This window comes from Coturnix japonica, chromosome Z (genome assembly GCF_054131305.1).
Source record: "Coturnix japonica strain WE chromosome Z, WE-NBRP24, whole genome shotgun sequence".
In the NCBI taxonomy this organism is placed as follows: domain Eukaryota; kingdom Metazoa; phylum Chordata; class Aves; order Galliformes; family Phasianidae; genus Coturnix; species Coturnix japonica.
This window is the reverse complement of record NC_140702.1, coordinates 21877135-21899694: the sequence shown is the minus strand read 5'-3', so window position 1 is coordinate 21899694 and position 22560 is coordinate 21877135. Positions and strand designations below refer to the sequence as shown.

General features: G+C 37.1%; 1 protein-coding gene across 3 annotated transcripts; it reads left to right on the top strand.

The window, feature by feature from the left end:
* Nucleotides 1-1193: 1193 nt before the first annotated feature.
* DIRAS2 (DIRAS family GTPase 2) lies at nucleotides 1194-14548 on the top strand. 3 transcript variants are annotated; one of them, XR_014939702.1, is made up of 4 exons: nucleotides 1382-1486; nucleotides 9929-10077; nucleotides 12194-12399; nucleotides 12946-13806. XR_014939702.1 is itself a non-coding variant. In XM_085529697.1 (2 exons), the coding sequence occupies exon 2, from the start codon at nucleotides 12971-12973 to the stop codon at nucleotides 13568-13570; it is 600 nt and encodes a 199-aa protein (XP_085385823.1). In that variant the 5' UTR covers nucleotides 12261-12399; nucleotides 12946-12970; the 3' UTR covers nucleotides 13571-14548. The 3 variants fall into 3 exon arrangements, 1 of the variants encoding a protein (XP_085385823.1); XR_014939701.1 differs by lacking the exon at nucleotides 9929-10077 and having other exon boundaries at nucleotides 1194-1486; nucleotides 12946-14548; XM_085529697.1 differs by lacking the exons at nucleotides 1382-1486; nucleotides 9929-10077 and having other exon boundaries at nucleotides 12261-12399; nucleotides 12946-14548.
* Nucleotides 14549-22560: the final 8012 nt, after the last annotated feature.

The window sequence follows — 22560 nt, the reverse complement described above, 5'->3', positions numbered from 1 at the left end:
ATTGTGACTCTGATGCTCATCAGATGCTTCTAACACTTTTCAGGCAAGTTAAGAGACATACTTGTAATAAGGATATACTTGCTGAGATCTGAGAGTCAAGCAAAACCATTAACATGATATATGAATGTTTCATGAAAATGAGTAAAATAAAGCCTCCCTGTACCAAGAGTGGCATTTAACAAACCCTACCAGCTGTTGCGAGCTGACTACTCAGCCCTTGGAGCCCTCCACAGTCACAGCAAGCCTAAAAATCATATGCTTTCCATACCGTCACACCTGATGCTGGATGCCATCTATCCTTGCAGGGCAGCTTCTTTTCCCTACCAGTTTGTCAGCATGGCTCAGCTATGCGTGCAGGCTGAGAGAAACTGTGGTGCCTCAAGGCTATGAGGTGCCATCACCCTACACCATCCCTTCGTCACACAGTGCTACCCGTGACCAGCATGAGGGAATATGCAGGCATCTCCCCCTGGAGCCTGCTTCTACTTTGGGCAGAGAAAGCTGTTCTGGGCACTGTTAGGAGGTGATTAGGATATAAACAGCTGAAGGAGCTATTAGAACTTGTCTCTGGATTTTTCATTAAAATATTGCAATTATAGTTGGAAAAATCAGTGTGGTTACTCATTTCTCATTTGACTGTAAAACCCCCCCAAAAAATGGTTTTACTTTGCTGTCTGGAAAACACAGAGAAAATGTATCACATCTGCTCCCAGTGACTGAAATGCTGAAGGGCTCCATTGGATAGCATCCGTTAGGGCATGCTTTTAGCACGTCATTTCTATTGTATTTTTGCAAATAAATATTGGACCTAAAAGACAAATTTCTCAGCTAATACACAACAGCAGAGCTCCATTAATGTGGATGGAGCTAAGGTGATTTAGGCCCACTGAGGATTAGCCTAACGAAGGGCTTTGCAAGCTTTTTGAAGTTAGAGGAGTGGGCTTGCTCCGTATTTAGCTTCTGGGAGAATAAATAAATAAATATAAGATTCGTGTAAACTACAGTTTTAACTACTAAATACATTGAAGGCTTGGAGTTTAATTGTAAAAATGCACTGCATTTGGGGAGAATGCCAGAACTACATGTGTAACATACACATCCATTCACATATTCCGCAGTTATGCAGTAGGTGGCAGTTAAAAGCCTAGATGAGCCGTGCAGTCGCCATTTAGGCAGCAGCACCAGCGGAGGCTGGAGCCATTCCATTTGTAACAGCAGAAAGCAGGAGTGAGGCTGCAGCCCAGCCAACAGCAGCACCCACCTGGGCTCAGCACCCGCGGAGAGTGCAGAGCCGCAGCCTAGGGCAGGCAGCAAGCAACGGGCATCACAGGACGTGGGCATCACAGGACACAAAGCAGAGGAGGAGAGGATAGAGTTACAGCCCTGCGACTGAGACGCACTCCTAGTAGAGAAAAACCCACAGCAGAGACTGGTGTGATGACAGGCAGAAACTGAAAAGCTTTTGGAGCCTTCTGTTCCTTCACAGGTAATTTTCTTTCCATCGCTTGTCTTCATTGCCTTATACATAAACATAGATTTGCAAAGGGAGTAGAGGTTCTTTTTATTTTCTCTGACCAAAATCCATAGTCCTCACTCCAGAAGAATTTCAGTAGAGTTTTGCTTAAGTTACAACTGCAAGATCTGAACCAAATCATTACCATAGGTAGGGAATATGGCATATTACAAGCTGGGGCTGATATGGAAGCCAGAAACCTGTCACATGCATACTGAGCAGCTTAACAGCAATATTTTGTTGTTTATTGGGATGCTAGTCATGGCTTTTTATTTTATCAAACTGCCTTTCATTAAAACTAAATGTGCTGAATTTTGCCCTACTTATACCATTGCCACTGCAATGGTGCAAAGAGAAGGTTTTCCATTCTCTTTAAAAATATATATTTTTAAGTTAAAGCTACGTTTTTTCCTTATGTGATGAAAGAATATAAATATGTTATGGGTTTCTTTGAAACAAACACAACTTTTCAACATCCATCTTCCAGGTGTAAAATATTTTGCTTGCTCTGTAGATTGTGCTGTTCTCAGCCGAATGAATGAAGATAAATAATGAGGGGCTATTCTCAAGTGTCTGTAAGAGACATGAATTCAGAGCTGAAAATACTTCCTCTCCTGGTGTCTCCCCTGTAATAATGTGAGGTGTTCTGTATGCTGCAGCCCTCAGTCACAGTTGGATGAGCTCAGGCTGAGTAACAAGATTTGAAATGTTTCATTTTAAAACAATTCTCTGAATCTTGTGTTTTTATGTGTGCTTGATCATAGATGGACGTGTCATTCCTGTTTATGAATGTACACACTTGCACGTGTGTGATGCATGCACTCACATGCCTTTTCATATAAATGAAGCTATTACAACTGATTGCTGTTTTACTTTTGCCAGGGTTTATACTTTATTGTACCTGGAATGTTTTTAGATCCTAAAATGGTTAATTCTGGGTCAGATGCTTATTTTGGCTGTCGTTTCCCCCCCCCCCCCCTCCTTTCTGACTTCACTGGTTTCAGGAGATCCCTGCAGGGGGACGCAGCTGTGCTTACCAAACACAGTAGAGCCTAGTTCTCATGGTATGGCATCTGTGCCGCTGTTCAGGGACTATGAAATAGCTTCAGGTTTCACAATGCCTCTTACACTGCACAATGCGTTTGTATGGTTTTTCATGAAGAGCCGTCCAAATGTGAAATAGGTTCAAATACGTAATCGGTAAATCAATGGCCCCATAGAACTGAAAGTCTGGGAAAAATGATTGCAGTATACAGCAGTCTACATTCTTGGGAAAAGCAAAGAGCAAATGGGTATAAGTGGGGTGTGAATGGTGGTGGTGGATGGTTTCAAACCATTAAACCACTAACCTTCTGAAATTACTTTCTTGTTGAAATAATAAAAAGAAGAGGTTCTGCATGCTGTTCAGACAGAACTCTGGAAGAGATTATGAAATTGTTGCCTGCAACAGCAATGGATTGGATTTGATATTCCAGAAAGTCTCTTTTAATGCCAAATACCATTCCTGCCACTCACTGGAAGTTGCCTACACTGAAAAATCTCATTGCAAATTGGTCAGACTCATTGCAAACACAGTTTTCCACATGTCCCACGACAAAAACAAATGAAATCATATTTTTTCTTCTAGATTTTGCTGTTCGCACTGTAGCACTGGAGCAGATACTTAAGACCTGATACTCATTAGACTGAATGATATTCCCTTCCTATAGTGCAGAACAGGTCTCTGTGGAAGACTAGAGATCAGAGATTAAGTTCCTTCTGCCCAAGTGTTCAATATTGTGTTATACCAGCACTGCAGTCTGTAGTGTAAAAAGAAACCCAAGCCTCCCTAAGTGGATAAGATTTGCTGTCCCTGCTGATTCTGAATTTGCTACTAATGCTGGTCCTAGTTTCCTTTGAGTTTCAACTGCAAACTTCACTTCTTTGCTAACCAATATGTCTGTCCTTGTAAAGATCCCATCATCATGCGTGAAAATCAAAAACACACCTTTTCACTGTGACAGTGTACCCAGGTCCCTCAGGCTTAGCTTTAAAGAATTGCAGTAAAGGCTATTCTGGCTCAAAGATTTTCTTACAGAAGAGAACCCTATATTCCCTTTTCCTCTACTTTATTTCCTTTTTAATTAAATAGTTTAGTTTTTTTATTTTATTCCCCAGTATTGTTTTTATCAAGAGGACACCGTTACATTGGATTGCTCTCAATTTGCAGTAAACCTCAATAATTATTCATGTGAGCATGAAGCCATCTATACATGGAACCTGAAACAGAACTTACTGATGAATTGTCAGTATTACATACTAGAAAAAAGTATTTTATAAAAAACAAATGAACAAAAAAAACCCTGTAAAATAGAAAAAGACAATATCAGAAATATTACTTTCCTTTTTTTACAGGAAACAATAAAAATGTATACATTCTGAATGTTATTTTTTAGTTTCCATTCAAACAAAGATTTTATCAGCAAATAATTCACTGCACTCTTGGTGTTGCAGTAAAATAAAAAAAAAGTATGATTTATCTTATTGTTGCAAAGGCAGTGATAAAAGACGATGTGGCTATTCAACTGTACGTATAAATTGAAACAGGCTTTCCTCTTCTGAGAAAACAAGGAAAAATACTGATTACCATGTAATTCTTGATATGAGTATCAAAAGAAGAGAGCAAATGTCAAATAAGTGGGTGTCAGTGTGTGGTAAACATACTTGTGCACTCACACTGAATTTAGAAGCACTTCCTCTTGAGTAAATTAGAGTTGAACATTAGATTTATGTTTATGAGATCAAAATAAGCCTCTGATTCCTCTGACTGTGCAGAGGTGCAGTACACTGTGGCAGTGAAATACAATCTCCCTCACCATGATTTCAAGTAAGGGAATTGGTTTAAGGTGTTTCCAGATTGGTGTCAATGAAATCCTTACAGACTTCTAACGTCACTGTTCAAAATCTGTATGTAGGCAACCAGTCATATGAAAAGTGCAGATACATTCCTGGCTTACTGACATTTCCCTTCCCGTAAAAGTTCAGTAGTCCTACCTTAAAATGAATGTGAAGTCAGGAAAAAGAAAATTACCGTCTTTTGTTAATTTTTATATTCTTCTCTCAAAATACAGACTGCCAACATTTTTCTATTATATATATATTTCCTACTACATACATACAAATGGCACATCATAGACAGCACATACTTTGTTGTGAAAACTTTGAAACTACTATCGGAAATCTTCACTTTTTTGTCACATCTTTATAGATTTTTTTTCTTTGTCACACATTTATATTTTACTTGCTGCCTTCCAAACTTTTTGATTTGCAGACAATTTCTGGTGAAAGCACAGGCTTCTTCCTAGCACATGGAACCTTACTGACAACAGAACTGCACTTTATAATGTCATATATGATCATATAATTCTTATTCAGGTATCCTTTCAGGTCCTGAAACCCACTATATTAGTCTGTTCACAAGTTCTTGCCTAGAAGTTGCCAAATGTATTTCGTTGACTGGTAGTGTTTGTGGACAGAATGCCATGCAAGGCGTGGACTTCAAAGCAGCTAATGATACCCTTGGTAAGATCTAATCCACATTGTTTTGAATGGGGAATTATTTTGTCTGTATAAAGAGTATCAGAACTATCTCAGTAGTCAAGATAGCAATCATTGCATGCATGGCAAGAAGGGGCAACAGTAAGAGCTATATACTCTTGAACAAGTCATCAACCTTTGATCTTTGATGATTCTGCTTCTACAGAAGTGTTGTTTAAACAAGTGTTGTTTAAAGTCTCAAGTTTATGCGAGGGAATTGAGGACTAAGGAGGAAAGGCAAAAGGGAAAAGGGAGGGTCCAAGAAACAGTGTTCCAAGAACATGCACAGTGTTATGTGTAAGTTTGTTCATTTGTATGCCTATGTTTTTATCATGAATTTCACAATATATGGTAGTCAGTGCCTGAAGCATTTACAGTCAAATGTTTACTTGAGAAATTTTGATCTTTCATTTATTTATTTACTTACTTAAATGTGGGGTTTTTTGTTCATATTTTTCTAACTTAATTCATTCAGGAAAGCTTTTAGCCACTCATCTTTCTGTTAGATACAGAAGAAAAAGGCTGGGTTTTTTTTGAGGGGTAATGGACACCTAGAGAAGTTCACCATAGCTTGTGAAGTCATACATTATTTCCATAAGGAGCATTCTGCTCTTAAAAAAAATGGACTGAGAGATGAGACTTAAGTCTTCAACCATGCAAATATTTATATGAGTGGAACATTTCAGTGAACAGTTGTACAGCTCTATCCAGTGGCATTATGGGTTGAAAAGTTTATATATAAAATGGTCATTTTTTCTTTAGTAAGATGAATGAAATCCACAGTAAACAGAACGAAACCGCAGCTGTTATGCTGGGGAGAAAAATCAAATAAAAGCATATCAGTCCCACAGTGATTTAATATAACACTGTTATCTCAATATTTTTATTTCAGTGGGTGAATTAACAAATAGCTATCTATGTATATGCAAAACCATGAAGGCTTCTCAGTGACATTTATCTCTAAACACTTAAAATATTAACAATGCTTTACCAAAAACTCCAATAGATAAATAAATCTAAAAGTAGTTTGAGTTAAGTGAAGATTTAACATGCCAAAAGTAAAGATGAATTCAAACAGAACTTGAGTGTAGATACTCTTTAAGTTTTCCCAATCCACTGACTGGAAAGTGACAACCAGTAGAGCATCAGGCCACCCTTGGTAAACTTTTCGTTTGGTATCATTACTGTTTGTGTGAGTGAGGGAAACCCAAAGAAATCTTAAAGATCTTTGTCACTGAATAAATACTTTGAACAAAATACAGCAAGTTGTTATCTTGAAACTATGTAACTGATTTCCTTGCATTTCAAGACTTCATTAGCTATGGTCCAAAATATTTCCCTATAATTTTGTCTTAGAAAGGTATTTTTAAAATGTAACAGTTATGAGTAAATAGTGTTTTACTTTGTATAATTTTATTTAATCTTTTTTTTTTTTTTTAAATGTTATCCAACAGTCTGCTGCTTACAAAATTATCGGACTTAACAGTGCAAGGAATTCATGAAAATATAAATAAACATTTTGAAAATAAGCCAAGATTTTTCAAACTGAAATTTTGATTTAGGAAACAGTTTTGCTCTGAATGTCAAATAAGTTTTATTAACTTCATTATACAGCTAATCCATGCCTAGGTAGTCATATTGTTGTTACTTGGCCAGTTGACCTCCTATTTTATGTAAATGTAATTCAAAAGTAGAAGGTGTTTTGAATGGATGCTTATCTCTGACCAAGGCTGCACTCAAGTATCAACAAAAACATCAACAGTACAAAAATATTCATCTCTGCTTACAAAGATAGCAAGAACAACTGCCTAAAAACCAGAGCTGACATAAATCAAGTGTTATAACATTCCTGCAGTGAAGAAATCAGAATTTATACCAGTTGATCATCAAGAAGCATGCTTTCAAAGAACATTTTGTTCAGCATGGAAATAAAAAAGTGCTTTCCAAATGCACTAGAACATCATGTTGCAATGAAAAGCTGTTTTAAATGCCTTTTGAAGCTGTTTAGTTTTCAAATATGTCAAGATTTTCATTGACAAGAAAGCCTAAGAAAGCACAGGGAAGATGAAAGAATGGAAAATACAGTATTGCATTAAAATATGGAAATACTAGTAGTATAAAATCCCCATTCTGTAGGTCTATATTCATTGGCAAACATTGTGATAATAATCCTACAGAAATATTTCTCTATAGACATGTAAAAAAAAACCTTTCTGAGTCCTTTTTCTCTTTTCATTCATAATGCTTATCTTTTTCAGCTTTGAAGTCATCATAAACCATGCTCAAATCCACCATATCTCTAACAGCATTCTCTACTATTGTCCACCTTCCATCATGTATCACTGCAAAGTGATGTCATCACTAAATAGCCTTTATGGGTTGTTATTTTACGTTGATGTGAGGTTTTGCACCAAATGCACTGCTGACATTTAATTGGATTTTCATTACAATGAGAATAAAGGAACGTTTCCCTAAGCTTAATAAATAAATAAGTAAATCTGACTGACATGAGATGATTTTGCCTGAGGAAAAAGAGCTTTCAGGAAATTAATACAGAACATTTGACAAACGTTTTACTGTATATCAAACTGACATCCCAGTAGGATAAGGCTCATAAGAGCTCAAGAACTGGGTCAAAGTCTCTGGCTCCAGATAACAAATGGAGGGTCAGATTTTTTGTAAAAATGAATTCTGCCCTAAAACATGTAGCCAAAAAGTTTCAGAGAAATTTGCAACGTGACTTTGCATGGAATTCTGACAGTGCAGCATGGTGAGAACTGTCAGAAACAAAAACAAAACTGTGATAGATCTGGAGTGTGTATCTTTTTCTTAACTGCTTTCAGTTATAAAGGAGAAGGATTTTACCAGCACCCATGGTCTGTGTGATCATAGAATCATCTAACCATTGACACTGGAAAAGACCTCTAAAATTAAGTCCAACCATCAACCCATTACTACTACACCCACTAAGTTCTACATCTACATGTTTATTGAATACCTCCTGGGGCAGTATCACCACTACTTCCCAGGGCAGCCTGTTACAGTACTTGACTGCTCTTTCTGGGAAAGTTTTTTCCTTAATATCCAGTCTAAAAATCCTCTGACACATTCCTCTCATTAAGTTGATAGATACCTGGTAGAAGAGTCCAGCTCCCACCTCACCACTGCCTCCTTTCAGGTAGTTGTAGAGAGCAGTAAGGTCTCTCTTGAGCCTCCTGTTCTCCAAATTGTTTAATCCCAGTTCCCTCAGCCTCATAAGACTTGTATTCCTGACCCCTCACCAGTTTTGTTGCCATTCACTGGACACACACCATGGCCTCAATGTCGTTCTTGTAGTGAGAGGACTGAAACTGAACACAGTATTCAAGATGTGGCCTTGTTAGTGCTGAGTATGGAAGGACGATAACCTCCCTGCTTTTCCTGCTGGCAGTACTTCTTCAGATACAATCTAGGCTGCCATCTGGGCACTCTCCTGCTCATGCTCAACTGACTGACTACTAATAAATTTTCATTGATGTTATTTGTAAAGACAACAAAGGAAGAAACTGAGGCCTCATTACACACAAATTCATGAAAAACAATTGCTGTTTTCCATGTGCAAAATATGAAATGGACAGATTTGCAAAGTATGGATATTATTCATCTGGAAATTTAGTTTTCTTCCAAGTTCATTTTTCTGTACTCTCATTTAGCAGAACAGTGAAAACTAATGGAACAACATAGACTGTACTTGTTTCTCTCATGTGTTTTAGATAATGTATTTTAGGCAAAGAAAAATCAATACACTTACAGGGCAGGATAAAACACATTTACAAATGCACTACTGGGTGTAAATACACAACAATCACACAGAATGATTTTCACTGCAGGAGAATATCTGTCCAGAGAGAATATAACCACGTAGGAAAAATGTCATGTCTTTCTGCTGAGTGATTTAAAATCCACATTGAGCATTCCATTTTATTTGCTAAAAACAAACAAACAACAACAAAGTATTCATATTGCTATTATTGATTAAATTTAGGGCATGTGCATGGGGCAGACTAATTTCTTGCAGCAACCTAAGATGGGGGCTGCTGGAAACATGGGGAGCAACTCTATAGAAAAGGTCCTGGAACCTTGGTAGGCAGCAGAATGAGTATGGAACAGCAGTGACCTTGGAGAATTTTGAGTTAGTTGCAGTACATAGCAAGAGTACCCAGATGGTCAGGGCTGGAGTACTGTCGTGTGCTGCAGGCTGAGGGTCCAGCTGTGGTTCAGCACAGTGTGCTATGTGCAGTAGCCTCCTCAAAACTTGCCATCGAGAAGCTGGAGTAAAGTTCTTCACAGCAAAGAATGGTAGGAGGAGAAGACAAGATGAAATGAAGCCCAAGATGTTCACATTTAGATAGAAGGTGGAGGAAAAAAAAGTTACTCTGATCATAATTTAGCAGAGGAACATGTCCCAGCTAGATTGTGGGAAATGTTATAAATTTTGAAGTCCTAATGGGAGCAACCTCTGTTTTCATGCCTTACCCCACTGTGATCACTGGACTGGGAGAACTACCCAGATTCCTTTCAATCCAAATTATCCTGTTGTTCTACAATCATTTCTGAAGCCAGTCTATAAAACCTCCCTGAGCTGTTGGTATCTGTTCTTCCTGCTGTCAGCTTTTCCTTCTGTCTAAAGTGAACACTTCATCTGCAATTTAAACTCACTAATTCCTGTGGTTTTTTCATTTGTTTGTTTGTTTGTTTTCCCTCCTACAGATATACACTCTTCCTCCTTGAAAAAAAAAAAAAAAAAAAGAAAGAAAATATAAGACATAGTATTTGAAGACTATTACTATGTCATTTCAGGTTCTCTTAGTGGCTTTTCAGATGATTAATGCTTTTTGCCATGAATGTCACATTTCAATTTGTTACAACTTTTGGGTAATCATGTGTGCCAGCTTTCTTGAAGATTTGTGAGGATACTTCAAGCAAGCAGTTTAACATAGCAGCAGAAGGTAGCTTCTTTAATTTTACTTTTTTTTTTTTTCTCATATTATTTTGCTGCTTTTTATAGTCACATGTGTTTTTACTCATCATCCTGTAGTTCCTGGGTGTCACATTATATCACTGTGCAACACTTGAGCGACTCCAGAGGTGAAATGGCAGTGTTTTTACCTCTTGCCTTTTTGTTCATAGAAATTATAAAATTGTGATTCTCATATTAGCTCATTCTCTGCAGTCACCTATGACTCTAAGCTGTATGACTGTTCTCAGTTCGCACGTCTGCAGCTGTCTTAGGCATAGGTTTATTCTCAGTGGCATAGATTCCTGCTGGCTTCCTTTGTTCTCATTTCTTGCTAGCTCCTTTGATTTCATTTATTTTCTCAACAGCCTGAGCTGTTTGCCCGTTTTCCTCAGAGGTCTTTCCCTCTTATGTAAAAACATACACCATTTTCTGTGACAATTCCAAACCCTGAATTCTGTTTTGCTTCATTGCCTCAGGATTAGCACCCTTACTTATTAGTCTTTCCCATATTTGAACTGGTGTCTGAGAGTGACAGTCACTGTAGCGCAGGAGGGATGGAAGAGCAAAGCTGCCTTCTGCCTGAAACCAGGGTGGGTGGACAGAACTGTCACAAATCTTCACTATGCCTCTGGAACAGCATTCCCAGTTGCACTGGTTATTCTGCATACAGATGAGGAAATTTCCAACACAGTATGTAAAGACAGATGTTTTCAGCTTACTCAGATGTAAGAATTAAGATAGAATGGACCTTGAACAGCAAAATGAAGAGATAGCGCAGCATGGGTAGGTATGGCTTTAATCTATCTGGCACAAGTAGCGATAGCATTGAAGATGAGGAAGCACAGAATTTAGCTTGAGCTGGCAAATGGTGTATGGCTGTAGGGGCTGTACATCTGTATCCCTACAACAACACTGCTGTTCTTCCCCTGCTAGACAAATAAATAGTAACCTAAAATTCTGTTCCACAATGCAACCATTCCTTCAGCTGCTGTGAAGAAATAGCTTGAAGGCTTTCCTTAAGCAGTGAGGGAGCTCTTTGTGTTGTCCTGGATTAGCTACTACAACTACAACATTGCACCTTCAGCCACTACTGGGGACTTGGACAAAGGAATGCCATTTCACTTACAGCCTTCCCTAATAAATCAGTTCATTTTTCTCTGAACAAGCAAGTGTGCAATAAATGACGCAGTCTGTCATACATATTTATAGAACACTATATCCAGCTTTGGCCTGAAAAGCATTGGTATCCTAGATTCTCTTTTCCTCTTGTAGTCCATTTGTTTAGTGTGTATTTACTTAAATGTCACAGAGCAAAAAAAGACACTTGCACATGCTGTGTACAATATGAACTGTTACTAGGATAAAAACAAATTCTTTTTCACATTTATTTTACTTATTTCTAGCATAACGATAGCCTGGAACTCTGGGAGAGCCTTATCAGTTTTATTATTTAATAATAATGACAATATTTGTAGTCCTAGTGTTTAGTTTTAGTCAACTTTCATTTGCTTCAGGTTTCACAGTGAACACTGAGATATGCATTTGCTATACCTAACAGCATGCACTTAAAATGTTGTGAAGATGCCTGGACAACCTTTCTGATAAGTTTAGAAGTCAAATATCATATACTGTGAAATAAACATTAGAATGAAAAAGTGATCTGAACATGGACTATCTCAGTTTACCAAACATGACATGAAATGAAAATGGAAAAATGCATCAAAGTGGGCCACACACTTTCAAAGTGTTAAAAAGAAAGCATATTTTATGCTATTGCTGATTAATTATAGAATCGTTGAATGACAGAATCCTTAGAGTTGGAAGGGTACTTTAAAGGCCATCTAGTCCAACTCCCAGCAACAAACAGGGGCATGCACAGCTAAATCAGTTTTCCCAGGGGTTGATCCAGCATTAATTTGAAAGTCTCCATGAACAAGGCATCAACCATATTTCTCAGCAGTCTCTTCTGGTGTCTCTCCACCCTCACTGTAAAAGACTTTTTCCTTATATCTAACCTAAATCTACCCTCTTTAATATTGAAGCCATTTCCTTTTGTTCTGTCACCACAGACCTTGCTAAAGAGTCTGACCACTTCTTTCCTGTAGCTCCCCTTCAGATATTGAAAGGCCACTACCAGGTCACCTCGGAGCCTTCTCTTCTCTAGGCTGAACAGCCTCATCTCTCTCAGCCTGTTCTCATTGAAGAGCTGTTCCATCCCTTGGATCGTTTTTGTGGCCCTCCTCTGGATGTGCTCCAACTGGTCTATGTCTCTCTGGTACTGAGGACTCCATATCTGGATGCAGTACTCCAGGTAATCTGCAAATACATTTTATAAGTCATGAAGACACGTTGTCCAGGGGCACTGTAGATAAATTCCCTAGCTGCTGAAGAGATGGCATGTTCAGAGCAGTGGACTGATAGATGGATTAAATGATCTTAGTGGTCTTTTCCATCCTTAATAATTCAGTGATTATCTGTCTGTTATACACATATGTAGCAGTGTGTCTTAACAATGATTTGAGACATTTCATTGGATGCAAAAGAGGAGTTCCATCTCAGTTCAGCTCAGTTTGTTCAGGACACGGCTACAATGAAACATCAGTTCTTATATGTAGCATTTTGCTTTGGTAATGTTAGCCCAGTAGGAATATTATTTAAAATCACAATGTTCATTTTAAATAAGTGATGAAGATTGTCATTTGTTAGTTATCCAGGCCAGACTGCAATTCTGACACACGAATAACATCAATGGTATCACATTCATTTCTCTTACTGGGAAAAATAAGTTCAGTTACTAAAGTTAACTGCATTAACATCTTTCATTTTTTTCCTTTGTTTCCTTGATTTTCCCCTCTAGCTGAACCACAGACACACTGAGAAACATGCCCGAGCAAAGCAATGATTACAGGGTTGTTGTGTTTGGGGCCGGAGGAGTTGGCAAAAGTTCTTTGGTTTTGAGATTTGTGAAAGGCACTTTCAGAGAGAGCTACATCCCCACCATTGAAGACACCTACCGACAGGTGATCAGCTGTGATAAAAGCATATGCACTTTGCAGATAACTGACACTACAGGGAGCCATCAGTTTCCAGCAATGCAACGTCTTTCTATTTCTAAAGGGCATGCTTTCATTTTGGTTTACTCCATCACCAGCCGGCAGTCCTTGGAGGAACTTAAACCAATCTATGAACAAATATGTCAGATTAAAGGTGATGTAGAAAGCATTCCAATAATGCTGGTGGGTAACAAAAATGATGAGAGTCAAAATCGAGAAGTAGAAAGCAGTGAAGGAGAAGCTATGGCCAAGAAGTGGAAGTGTGCATTCATGGAGACCTCTGCCAAGCTGAACCACAATGTGAAGGAGTTATTCCAAGAGCTGTTGAACTTAGAGAAACGCAGGACTGTGAGTTTACAAATCGATGGCAAAAAAAGCAAGCAGCAGAAAAGGAAAGAGAAGCTGAAGGGCAAATGTGTGGTCATGTGAAATTGCATTGACAGGAGTCTCATGAATTCCCACCTGTCTGATAATACCCACATAACACACAGCAAACAATCAGAAAAAATTGTATTAATTGGTATCTGTTTTAAAACAAATATTCAGAATTTGAAAAGGAAAAAAAAAAAAAAAAAAAAAGAGTTACTGTTGTTACAATGAAAACAGCCAACAATTGGAAGAATTGTGCTTTCTAGATACTAGTGGAAAATTCAGGACAAGAAAAATCATCTCGAGCATACTGTGGAAATCAAAATCATGATTTATATTCTCATGTAATTACAGTGGAAAGCAATGTATAATGCTAGAAACAAAACAAAAACCAGCAAATGCTCGTGCTAGGACATGTAACTGCATGCTGGATGAGGTTATACCCTTCAAGAGTGCTGTGGACAAATAGTTCTGTGCAATTTTCAGTACTGAATGCTGAGGTAGTGTGAATTAAGTAATAATCTCAGATCTGCCAAATAAACTGTTTCTGAACAAAAGGAAGCACAGTTAAAAGAAGTGGACATTTTCTACCTCCCTGAGCATGAGATATCTTTCCTGTATGACACAGTGTTTGAAATAAAGATGACAAAAAGCCAGCCCCTGTAGGACAGATGGAGATTCACCTTCTCTGTACTCATCAATCCAGGAATGACCTGCAGTGTTGACCCCAAGGTCCTTTCAGAGAAGATGCTTGCTATTGAGGAACATCAGGATATACAAAAACTCTGTATATGGCAGCATATAACTTCTTCAGAGAGGACTGGCTGGAGGGTCACCTACAAAGGCTGCTGTGGGAAAGGCTGACTTCAGACACTTCTGATGGATAAGTGAAAGCTCAGCATGATTTGTGAATGAAACGGAGGACTACTGAATATGTGCTGCTGTTGGAGAGGGGTCAGTGTAGTAACAGAAGGGTTTTACTCTGTTTACCAGATTAGCTGAGTAAAACTTCTTTCCATTAGTATATTCCAATTTGAATGGTTGCAGATTCATACACTGCTAGATTTATTGTTTACATTGTCTATGGGATTTTATATTCAACGTTTAAACATGGAGATGGGAGGGGAGGGAGGGAAAGAAGGGGAGGGGAGAGGGAAGGGGAAAAAGGAGGGGAGGGGAAGGAGAAGGGAATGAGGAAGGGAAAGGAAGGGAGAGGGAAGGGAGAGGAAAGGGAAAAGGGAAGGGAAAAAGGAAGGGAAAGGGAAAAGGAAAGGGAGAGGGAAAGGGAAAGGGAAAGGGAAAGGGAAAGGGAAAGGGAAAGGGAAAGGGAAAGGGAAAGGGAAAGGGAAAGGGAAAGGGAAAGGGAAAGGGAAAGGGAAAGGGAAAGGGAAAGGGAAAGGAAGGAGAAGAGTAGGAGCAGGGGAGGGGAAGGGAAGGAGAAGGGGAAAAGGAAGGGAAAGGAAGGGAGAGGGAAGGGAAGGGAAATCATTCAGCTACTCTGTCAGGGGATACTTCTCTAAACATTTTGAAGGGGATAAATGTCCAAAATGCGAGTTTTGCTGGATATCTCTCTAAGCTTTTTTTTTTTTTTTTTTTAATTTAATTTTATTTTATTTTATTTTAAATAATAGGAATTACTAAAGTTTGTATCCTATTGATAGCAAAGAACATCAAATATAAAAGAAGCACATACATTTCTTAGAGTACACACAAGAATTGTATAAACTACATTTTGCACCTTACAAACTGCTTTGACATATTAAACAAACAAACAAAGAAACAAAACTTATTTTTGGGAAACTTCTATGTCAAAATTACACTATAGGAAAATGCAGTCTAGTACTAGTATTAGTATGCATGCTGTTGCATTATGAATGTCTTAGAACTATTCAAATACATCATTTACATTGAAAATTGTTACCTGGATGCTCTCAAAGCTACTGCTTATCTTCTACCTACTAAAGTGTAGACATTTCATAGGTAGGGTGATAGTTTTTAACTAGTTTTTGACTTTGAATTGCTGTTAATGCTTTCTCCAAAGGAGCAGAATTTCTGTCCTTCACTCAGAAAAGGTTCTGGCAGCATTATTATCAAGTGTAAACCTCCTACTGATTTCAAAGAAGATGGTTTTTATGTTTATTTCAGTAGAAAAGTGAAAAAGGAAAAAAGGCTAAGGCTCTTCCTTAGCAATAAATTTCTCTCTCTTAAGCAATGCTTCTTTTCCATTAATTCCAAAACATTTTATACAAAAGACAGAACCATTAACTTGAATTTGCAGGTGGTGAATCTAAGGCATAAAGAGAAGAAGCAAGAGTATACAGATTACCCAGCAGAGATAGACTCAGGAAGAAAAGCAGATCTCTCCATTCCCACTCAAGTGCTGTCTGCCTTTGCTCAGACTACCTCTTCAGATTCTTAGTTTCCAAAATATATAAAGAAGCCTGGTATAGCTTATATGGCTGAGTGCATCTTCTCTTTAGCAGCGTGTCAGTAGATCAAACACTATTTCAGATCCAGGATGCAAAACATGTAAAAGCACTATCTTTAGTATGTGTTTTCCACATGTTCATGCATATACTCTGTTTGTAAGCAAACATATTTACTGCACTGGAATCTACTAGCAGAACTGGAAAGTCAAGAGGATGGCAACACTCAAGAGTGGTGAGTAATACTCAGAGATCAGCAGTATAGAGGTCTCCCACTGACACTAATGGACTAATGCCTGGTCCACTCCTAAGTGGTCAGTGTGGAATAACTATAGAAACAAGACAAGGCCATGTAAAGAAACGATACTTTTGGAATTATTAAACTGGAGGAATTATTTGTATGATGAAGAATCTTGCAGAAGTAGAATACAGGATGTCCGAATTAGATTCAAAAAGTTATGACTGTAAGTACATTAAGTACATTGCAAACTGAAATTCGGATTTTGGCTTTTTTTTTTTTTTTTTTTGAATGCGCTTCACAGAAATTTAAAAAAAAAAAAAAAAAAAAAAGTGTATTTGGAAGCAGGAAATGTAGCAAGTAGTTGCCAGTTATTAGACTTAAGGACTATTTCCTCTAATCCCCAATTGATTCTTCTCCTGTTACATAATAGGCCATGGACTGTTTCATAGACTTGCATGTCTCAAACCAAGTCCAGTAGAGAGGCAATATTACTCAAGGAACATAGACTCAAACAAGAATGTATTTTATACCCTCGCATTTTCATTCTAGTTTATACTGCTAGAGTATACATATCTTACACATGTGTGTTTAAAACACTTGTTGTGTTACCACTTACCTTATTTATTTATTTATTTATTTATTTTTGCCTAATTCAGGAAAAAAATCTAAAGAAAATACACAGCTTTATGACAAGTTTATTTTCTTTGGGAATGTGATATTCTTATAATCTATTTAAAATATACAGAAGAGATATAACATACTTAAAATATAAGATCTGCAGTGGATTTTAGCACCCAGATGTTTAGACAGAATAAGTCTTTACAACGCATGATTTTTGTATGTATAAAAGATGTATTAGATTATGTAGTGATCATTAAAATGTGTCACTGACTTCATTAGCAAATATTTTATTAAAAAGCTCTGGATATTAAGTTGTGCGTGCCTACAGGCTTCTGTGATGTTCTAAACATAAGAAATAAAAGTTTTAAACTATAAGAAATAAGAAATAAAGTTTTGAATGAAAATATGTTTTGGGAAAAAGCCTTTGTGCCTGTATTGGGTTTGTTTCCTAAGTGTATTAACAATACTATTACCCATAAGAAAAAAACATTTTCATTCATTTTCAGACAGAAATGGAGAGAGCATCAAGGTGCTAGTCACTCTAATGTATATCTGCTTTTGCTCAGTAATGTTGAGAAGAGGTTTTGCCTGTGATTCTTGCTGTCTTTACTTGGTTCATTTCCTGCTTTCAGTCAGCTTGGTCCCCTATCATGCACCAGCATCTGGAAAGATCAAATACTACAATGGGTTGTTGAAAACCATGCTGAAAGCAAAGGGTGGTGGAACATTTAAGCACTGAGAGAAGCATTTGGCAGAAGCCACCTGGCTGGTCAACAGAAGAGGATCTGCCAATCAAGATGGTCCTACCCAGTCCAGCTCCCTATGCACTACAGAAGGAGATAAGGTCCCTGTGGTAGATGTAAAGATCATGTTGGGAAAAATGGTTGGGGTCTTTCCAACTTCTGGAAAGGGCAAACCTCTCCTTGGGACTGATTTTGCTCAGGGACCTCCCTGTTACTCAGACAGGTGTCTATGAAAATGATCTGCAAAAAGCTGTAAAGTGATTATGTGGTCACCTCAACTGAGAAACAGGCAACAGGGAAGAGAAGGCCTCTGCCAGTCCTCTTTCCCTGCTACACAGAAAGAGATAGATGTTCTCCTGCATGAGCTCATAGCCGTTATAACCTTCCGGTATGGTCCCTGCTTTCCTCAAGCCTTGGATAAGCCTATTTCTACAGTGAGAATAAAATTTATTTACATATAGCTGTAAGAAGAGCATATTCAAATGTAGAAAAAGGCATGATTGCAGGTGGACTGTGGAGTGACTGTGGATGCTGAGTGTGGAGGGAAAATGGATTAGTGTATTTTCAGTGCTAAAATTCAGGAAGAAAATGATGAAATAAAGAAGGAAATTTAAAAAAGTATTTGTATAATGTATACAATTATATGCATATAATTACAGTTATACCACATACATATTCAGCTTCTCCACATGGCCTCCATAGCTGTTCTCAACTACAGCTCTGCATGTTTAGAAGTTAATGTATTAAAAACGTTGGGTCATTTAGGCTACACAGCACTATTCTAAACCTCTCATATAAACCAGCTTACCAAAAATCTGTATTATACTGCAATCCAGAAGCATACTATTATACACCAATCAGGTGTATGATATAGTACATTTTTATATCCAATAAAGTAGTTGCAACTGTATTGCCTTTACTGTTATGATCTCTTTAGTCTGCTATCTTTCCTTAAAAACTTTAAAGTAATGAAATTCTACTGAATCTTGTAAGTTAGAAAAGAAACTTCCATATCAGGACTATTTTCAGCAAGTGATTTTTAAAGTGCATTCAGTGGCAATTAGAATTTGAAGTTCTGAAGAAAATTAACAGTCATTTTGTAAAGACAGTACGAGTCATCCATTTCCCACACAAATATGTTTATAGTTTGAAATGTCACTAGACTGCTATATTAGAACAGAAAGCAGAAACTTGAATAGGAACAGCGTGAGCTTCTTGTATTTTAACTTTCAAATCCACTGAAGTATGTGCAATTTCAGTTGGTTTTTTTTTTGTTTTTTTTTTTTTTTTTCTGAATGCCAGAGGCCAAACTCATTCCTAATTCAGTTAAGAATCAATTTGTTTCCATATTTTCAAGTTTCTTTTCAAGAATGATGTACTGGGGAGTTGATGTTCTAGCAAACTACACATTTGGAGATTATTATGTATGGCAAATCTCTCTGGTGGTTCATTTTATTTTTTGAAATGCAAAGAGGAAAGATCATGCTAGATTACAACATCCTTCTGCATAAATGAAAACAGCCTTCTACATTCATTTAAAGACAGCTTTACTATGAAGTAAATTTGGAGTCTCCATCTGTTTCCAAAGAAACAATAATTCTGTACATAAAACCATTGACTTTAGATTTGGTGTGTAAGATAGTTTTTCTTACTATCTAAGACTAAAATAACAAAAGGTATTAATCAATTCATTGTGTGAGAAATGGAGCAGCTGATTGAAAAGTAAAAGTTACCTACAGGGGAGGGTGGTGGTTCCATTGATTTTGATTTTAACCCCCATGCAGTGTGAAGACAATCAACATTCCATTAGCATATTTGAACGGTCAACCCTTGAGGTTTTCTTTTTCTGTAAAGAAACAAGAAGCAAATTCAGTAGACTTTGGCTTAGATTTGTCCTTCGACTCGATACATACACTGGCTGACAAGTAGCTTATATCTGAACTTGGATGAAGGCTGACTACTTTTCAATAAAGCTGTGATAAATTTTGTGCCTATAGTGGCTATGATTAGAAATAGAACGTCTTGAATTTACTGAGGACAGTTCAACTCTGATTCTTGGCATAGCCTGTCTCCAAAGTGGACTTTCCCAGATCTACTGTGAAAGTTTTCAGTGCTTTTTCAGACTAGTCTAGACAGTTTTCAAGAGAAGAATGAATTTACCTGATTCATATGTTTCCTTTATTTGAGAATTATCCTGGTCTTTCATAGAAGTTATATTTGAAATATTTCCTCCAATTTTCTACTTTTTGAGTCATAACAGCTTTATCTACAAGCTATTTTTGATTACAATTGATAAAACTGAAGGAGATATGGATAGCATAATACATAATGTTTTACACATGAACAGAACAAGAAGAAAATCTGCAGAATTTATTTGTCTCAGTTTCAGCAGGGATTGAATTAATTTTATTCCTAGTAGCCACTATGGCACTGCGTACTGGAACGAAGATGACAATAATACACTGACATTTCAGCTGCTGAGTAGTATCTACACTAGAGCAAAGACATTTTAGCCTCTCTACTGTCCTCTCTGCCAGTAGTGGGGTGCATGAGGAGGTCTGAGGGACAGAACCAGGACAAGTGACCCAAACTGGCCAAAGCAATATTCTGTACAACATAAATGCCTAATGAGTAAGTTGGCCAGGCTGGGTAGCCACTGCTAGGGGACTGACTGTGCATCAGCTGGAGAATGGTGAGAAATACACTGTGTATCTCTTACTTTGATTACTCTCTTGGTTGTCATTTTTTGTGCTCTTTATTTTTTTTTCTTTTTTCTTTTCTTTCATGTCTTATTAAAATGTTTTTATTCCAGTCCACAGGTTCTTGAACATTTCTTTTGTATTTTGTCCCCCATCCCCCTGAGGGTGGAGTGAGCAAACCAATGCATGGTACTTAGTGTCCTGCTGAGGACACACACCCCCACATTAACACAAGGCAAAATCTCACAAAGCTTACTTAGTCATTATAAATGAGTAAACTATCATAATTCAAGTCTGGTGTGCCAGTTTAGTGCTTTCTCTGCAGCGGAGTCAGATACACTTCAATATTTAATTACATCAATATGTAATTAACTCCTTGTTAAAAATAAAGAAAAAAATTGAACTTGAAAATCTGTAGGGATTGCTGATATATAATATTTGATCCTTATTTACACTGATAGGTTTCTAAACATTGTTTTTGTTTTGTTGGTTTTTTTGTTTTGTTTTGTTTTGTTTGTTTTGTTCTTTTGTTTATGATGATAACTTTGTAATAATTTATTTTTCTTTTTTCTTTCTTTCTTTTCTATCCATCCCGACTTTGAATGTCTCCAGGGATAGGGCTCCTACCACATCTCTGTGCAACCAATGCCAGTGCCTTATCATTAAAAAACATTTCCTTATTTCCTGTTTAAATATCCCCTCTTTAAGTTTAAAACCATTTCCTCCTGTCCAGTTGCGGCAGACCCTGCTAACGAGTCACTCCCTTTTCATAGAATCATAGAATCACCAAGTCTTCATAGGAGAGGTGTCCCATCCCTTGGACAATGTCTGTGGTCCTCCTCTGTACACGCAGGTGAATAGATCCTTGTTTAATTGCATTTTTTACGTTTTGTGTTTTTTCTCCATCAGTTCATGGTTTTATTTGTTTGTTTTCTTCTGTATTTCCAGATATGCAAAAAAAAAAAAAAAAAAAAAAGCCCCACTTTTGTAGTTTTATGAAGGACAAGAGTGTTTGTCACAAAAAATGATGGGAGATTTGGTGTATGAGAAAATGACAGCGTCGCTGAGAAAGAATCTTAGTACTCGATACGTTAATGTGGGGAACATGATTACTATAGCAAGCAATCTCAGAGGGAGATTAATCATGACAGATTCACAGGGAAAAAGGGAAACAAACAAACAAACAAACAAAAAAAACACCAAAACCTAACAACCAACCCTGAGGAAATGCCAAAAATAGTCATTCAAGAGGATTGCATGAATTGAATTGAATTGAAACTTATCAAAAAGGTTTATCACATTGGTGGCTTAGAGTTTTCTGAAATCTTTATTTTTCTTCATTGCCATCTTCAAACATTCTGGGCTAGGGAAGTATGTTTTCAAGGAAAATCCCAATGGAATTTGAAGACATTAACACAATATATATTTTTTTCTTTTTTAACTCTTCTGGCAGATTAAATATTTTATTTAACTGACTGGAATTGCATTGGTTTCTTTCTCCTTCATTTACATATATACTATTTGTGAACTTGGGAAATGCAAATCTTAACAGTGTTGGGGTTGGTTCAGCACAGTCCATGTCATCTATGTTTGCTTTACACATGTAGTATTATCGTTTCAGGTGAATGCTACCTTGCTGGAGACTACTTTAATACAGAATATAATGCTGAAGGTTAAAGTTATTTTATTAACAGTTTTCTTCCCTTTTTTTTTTTTTTTGTACTACATGTATATGCCAGAGTGCAGAAATTAATTACCTATTTGTGTTAAAATTCATTTTCCGTGGCTTATTTAATTAGTAAGCTATTAAATACAACTATCTAGCATCTTTAGAAGTAAGTTTATAAGTTTATCATTAAAAAGCAGTATTTCTATTACAATTATAATTGCTTATGCATAGATTTAAAAGCACTGTCTAGGACTTCAGAAGAAAGGAAGAGTCCTCCACCATTCCCTCAAAATACACAGAACGCCTGTAACTTCCTGTATATTATATTGGGTATGATTGTTACTCAGAGGCAGAAGAATTTTTTTTTTATTTTATTTCTGTATCTAAATATGAATATTTCTGTTTGGAAGTGTTACATTTGTTTTCTAATATACATGTCAGCAGTTTTCTGTAGATCTGAAGAATAGATAGTCAGATCATTTGCCAAACTTATACATAACTCCAAAGCTGAAATAATTTGCAGAACACAAGGTCAGGAAAATGAATATGCAGAATCTTTTTTAATATTTCAGAGTCCTTCTTTTCTTATTGCTACTTGGGTATCTGAGAAAATAAATAATTACTTATTCCTGTTATGGTAAAACCTGATTT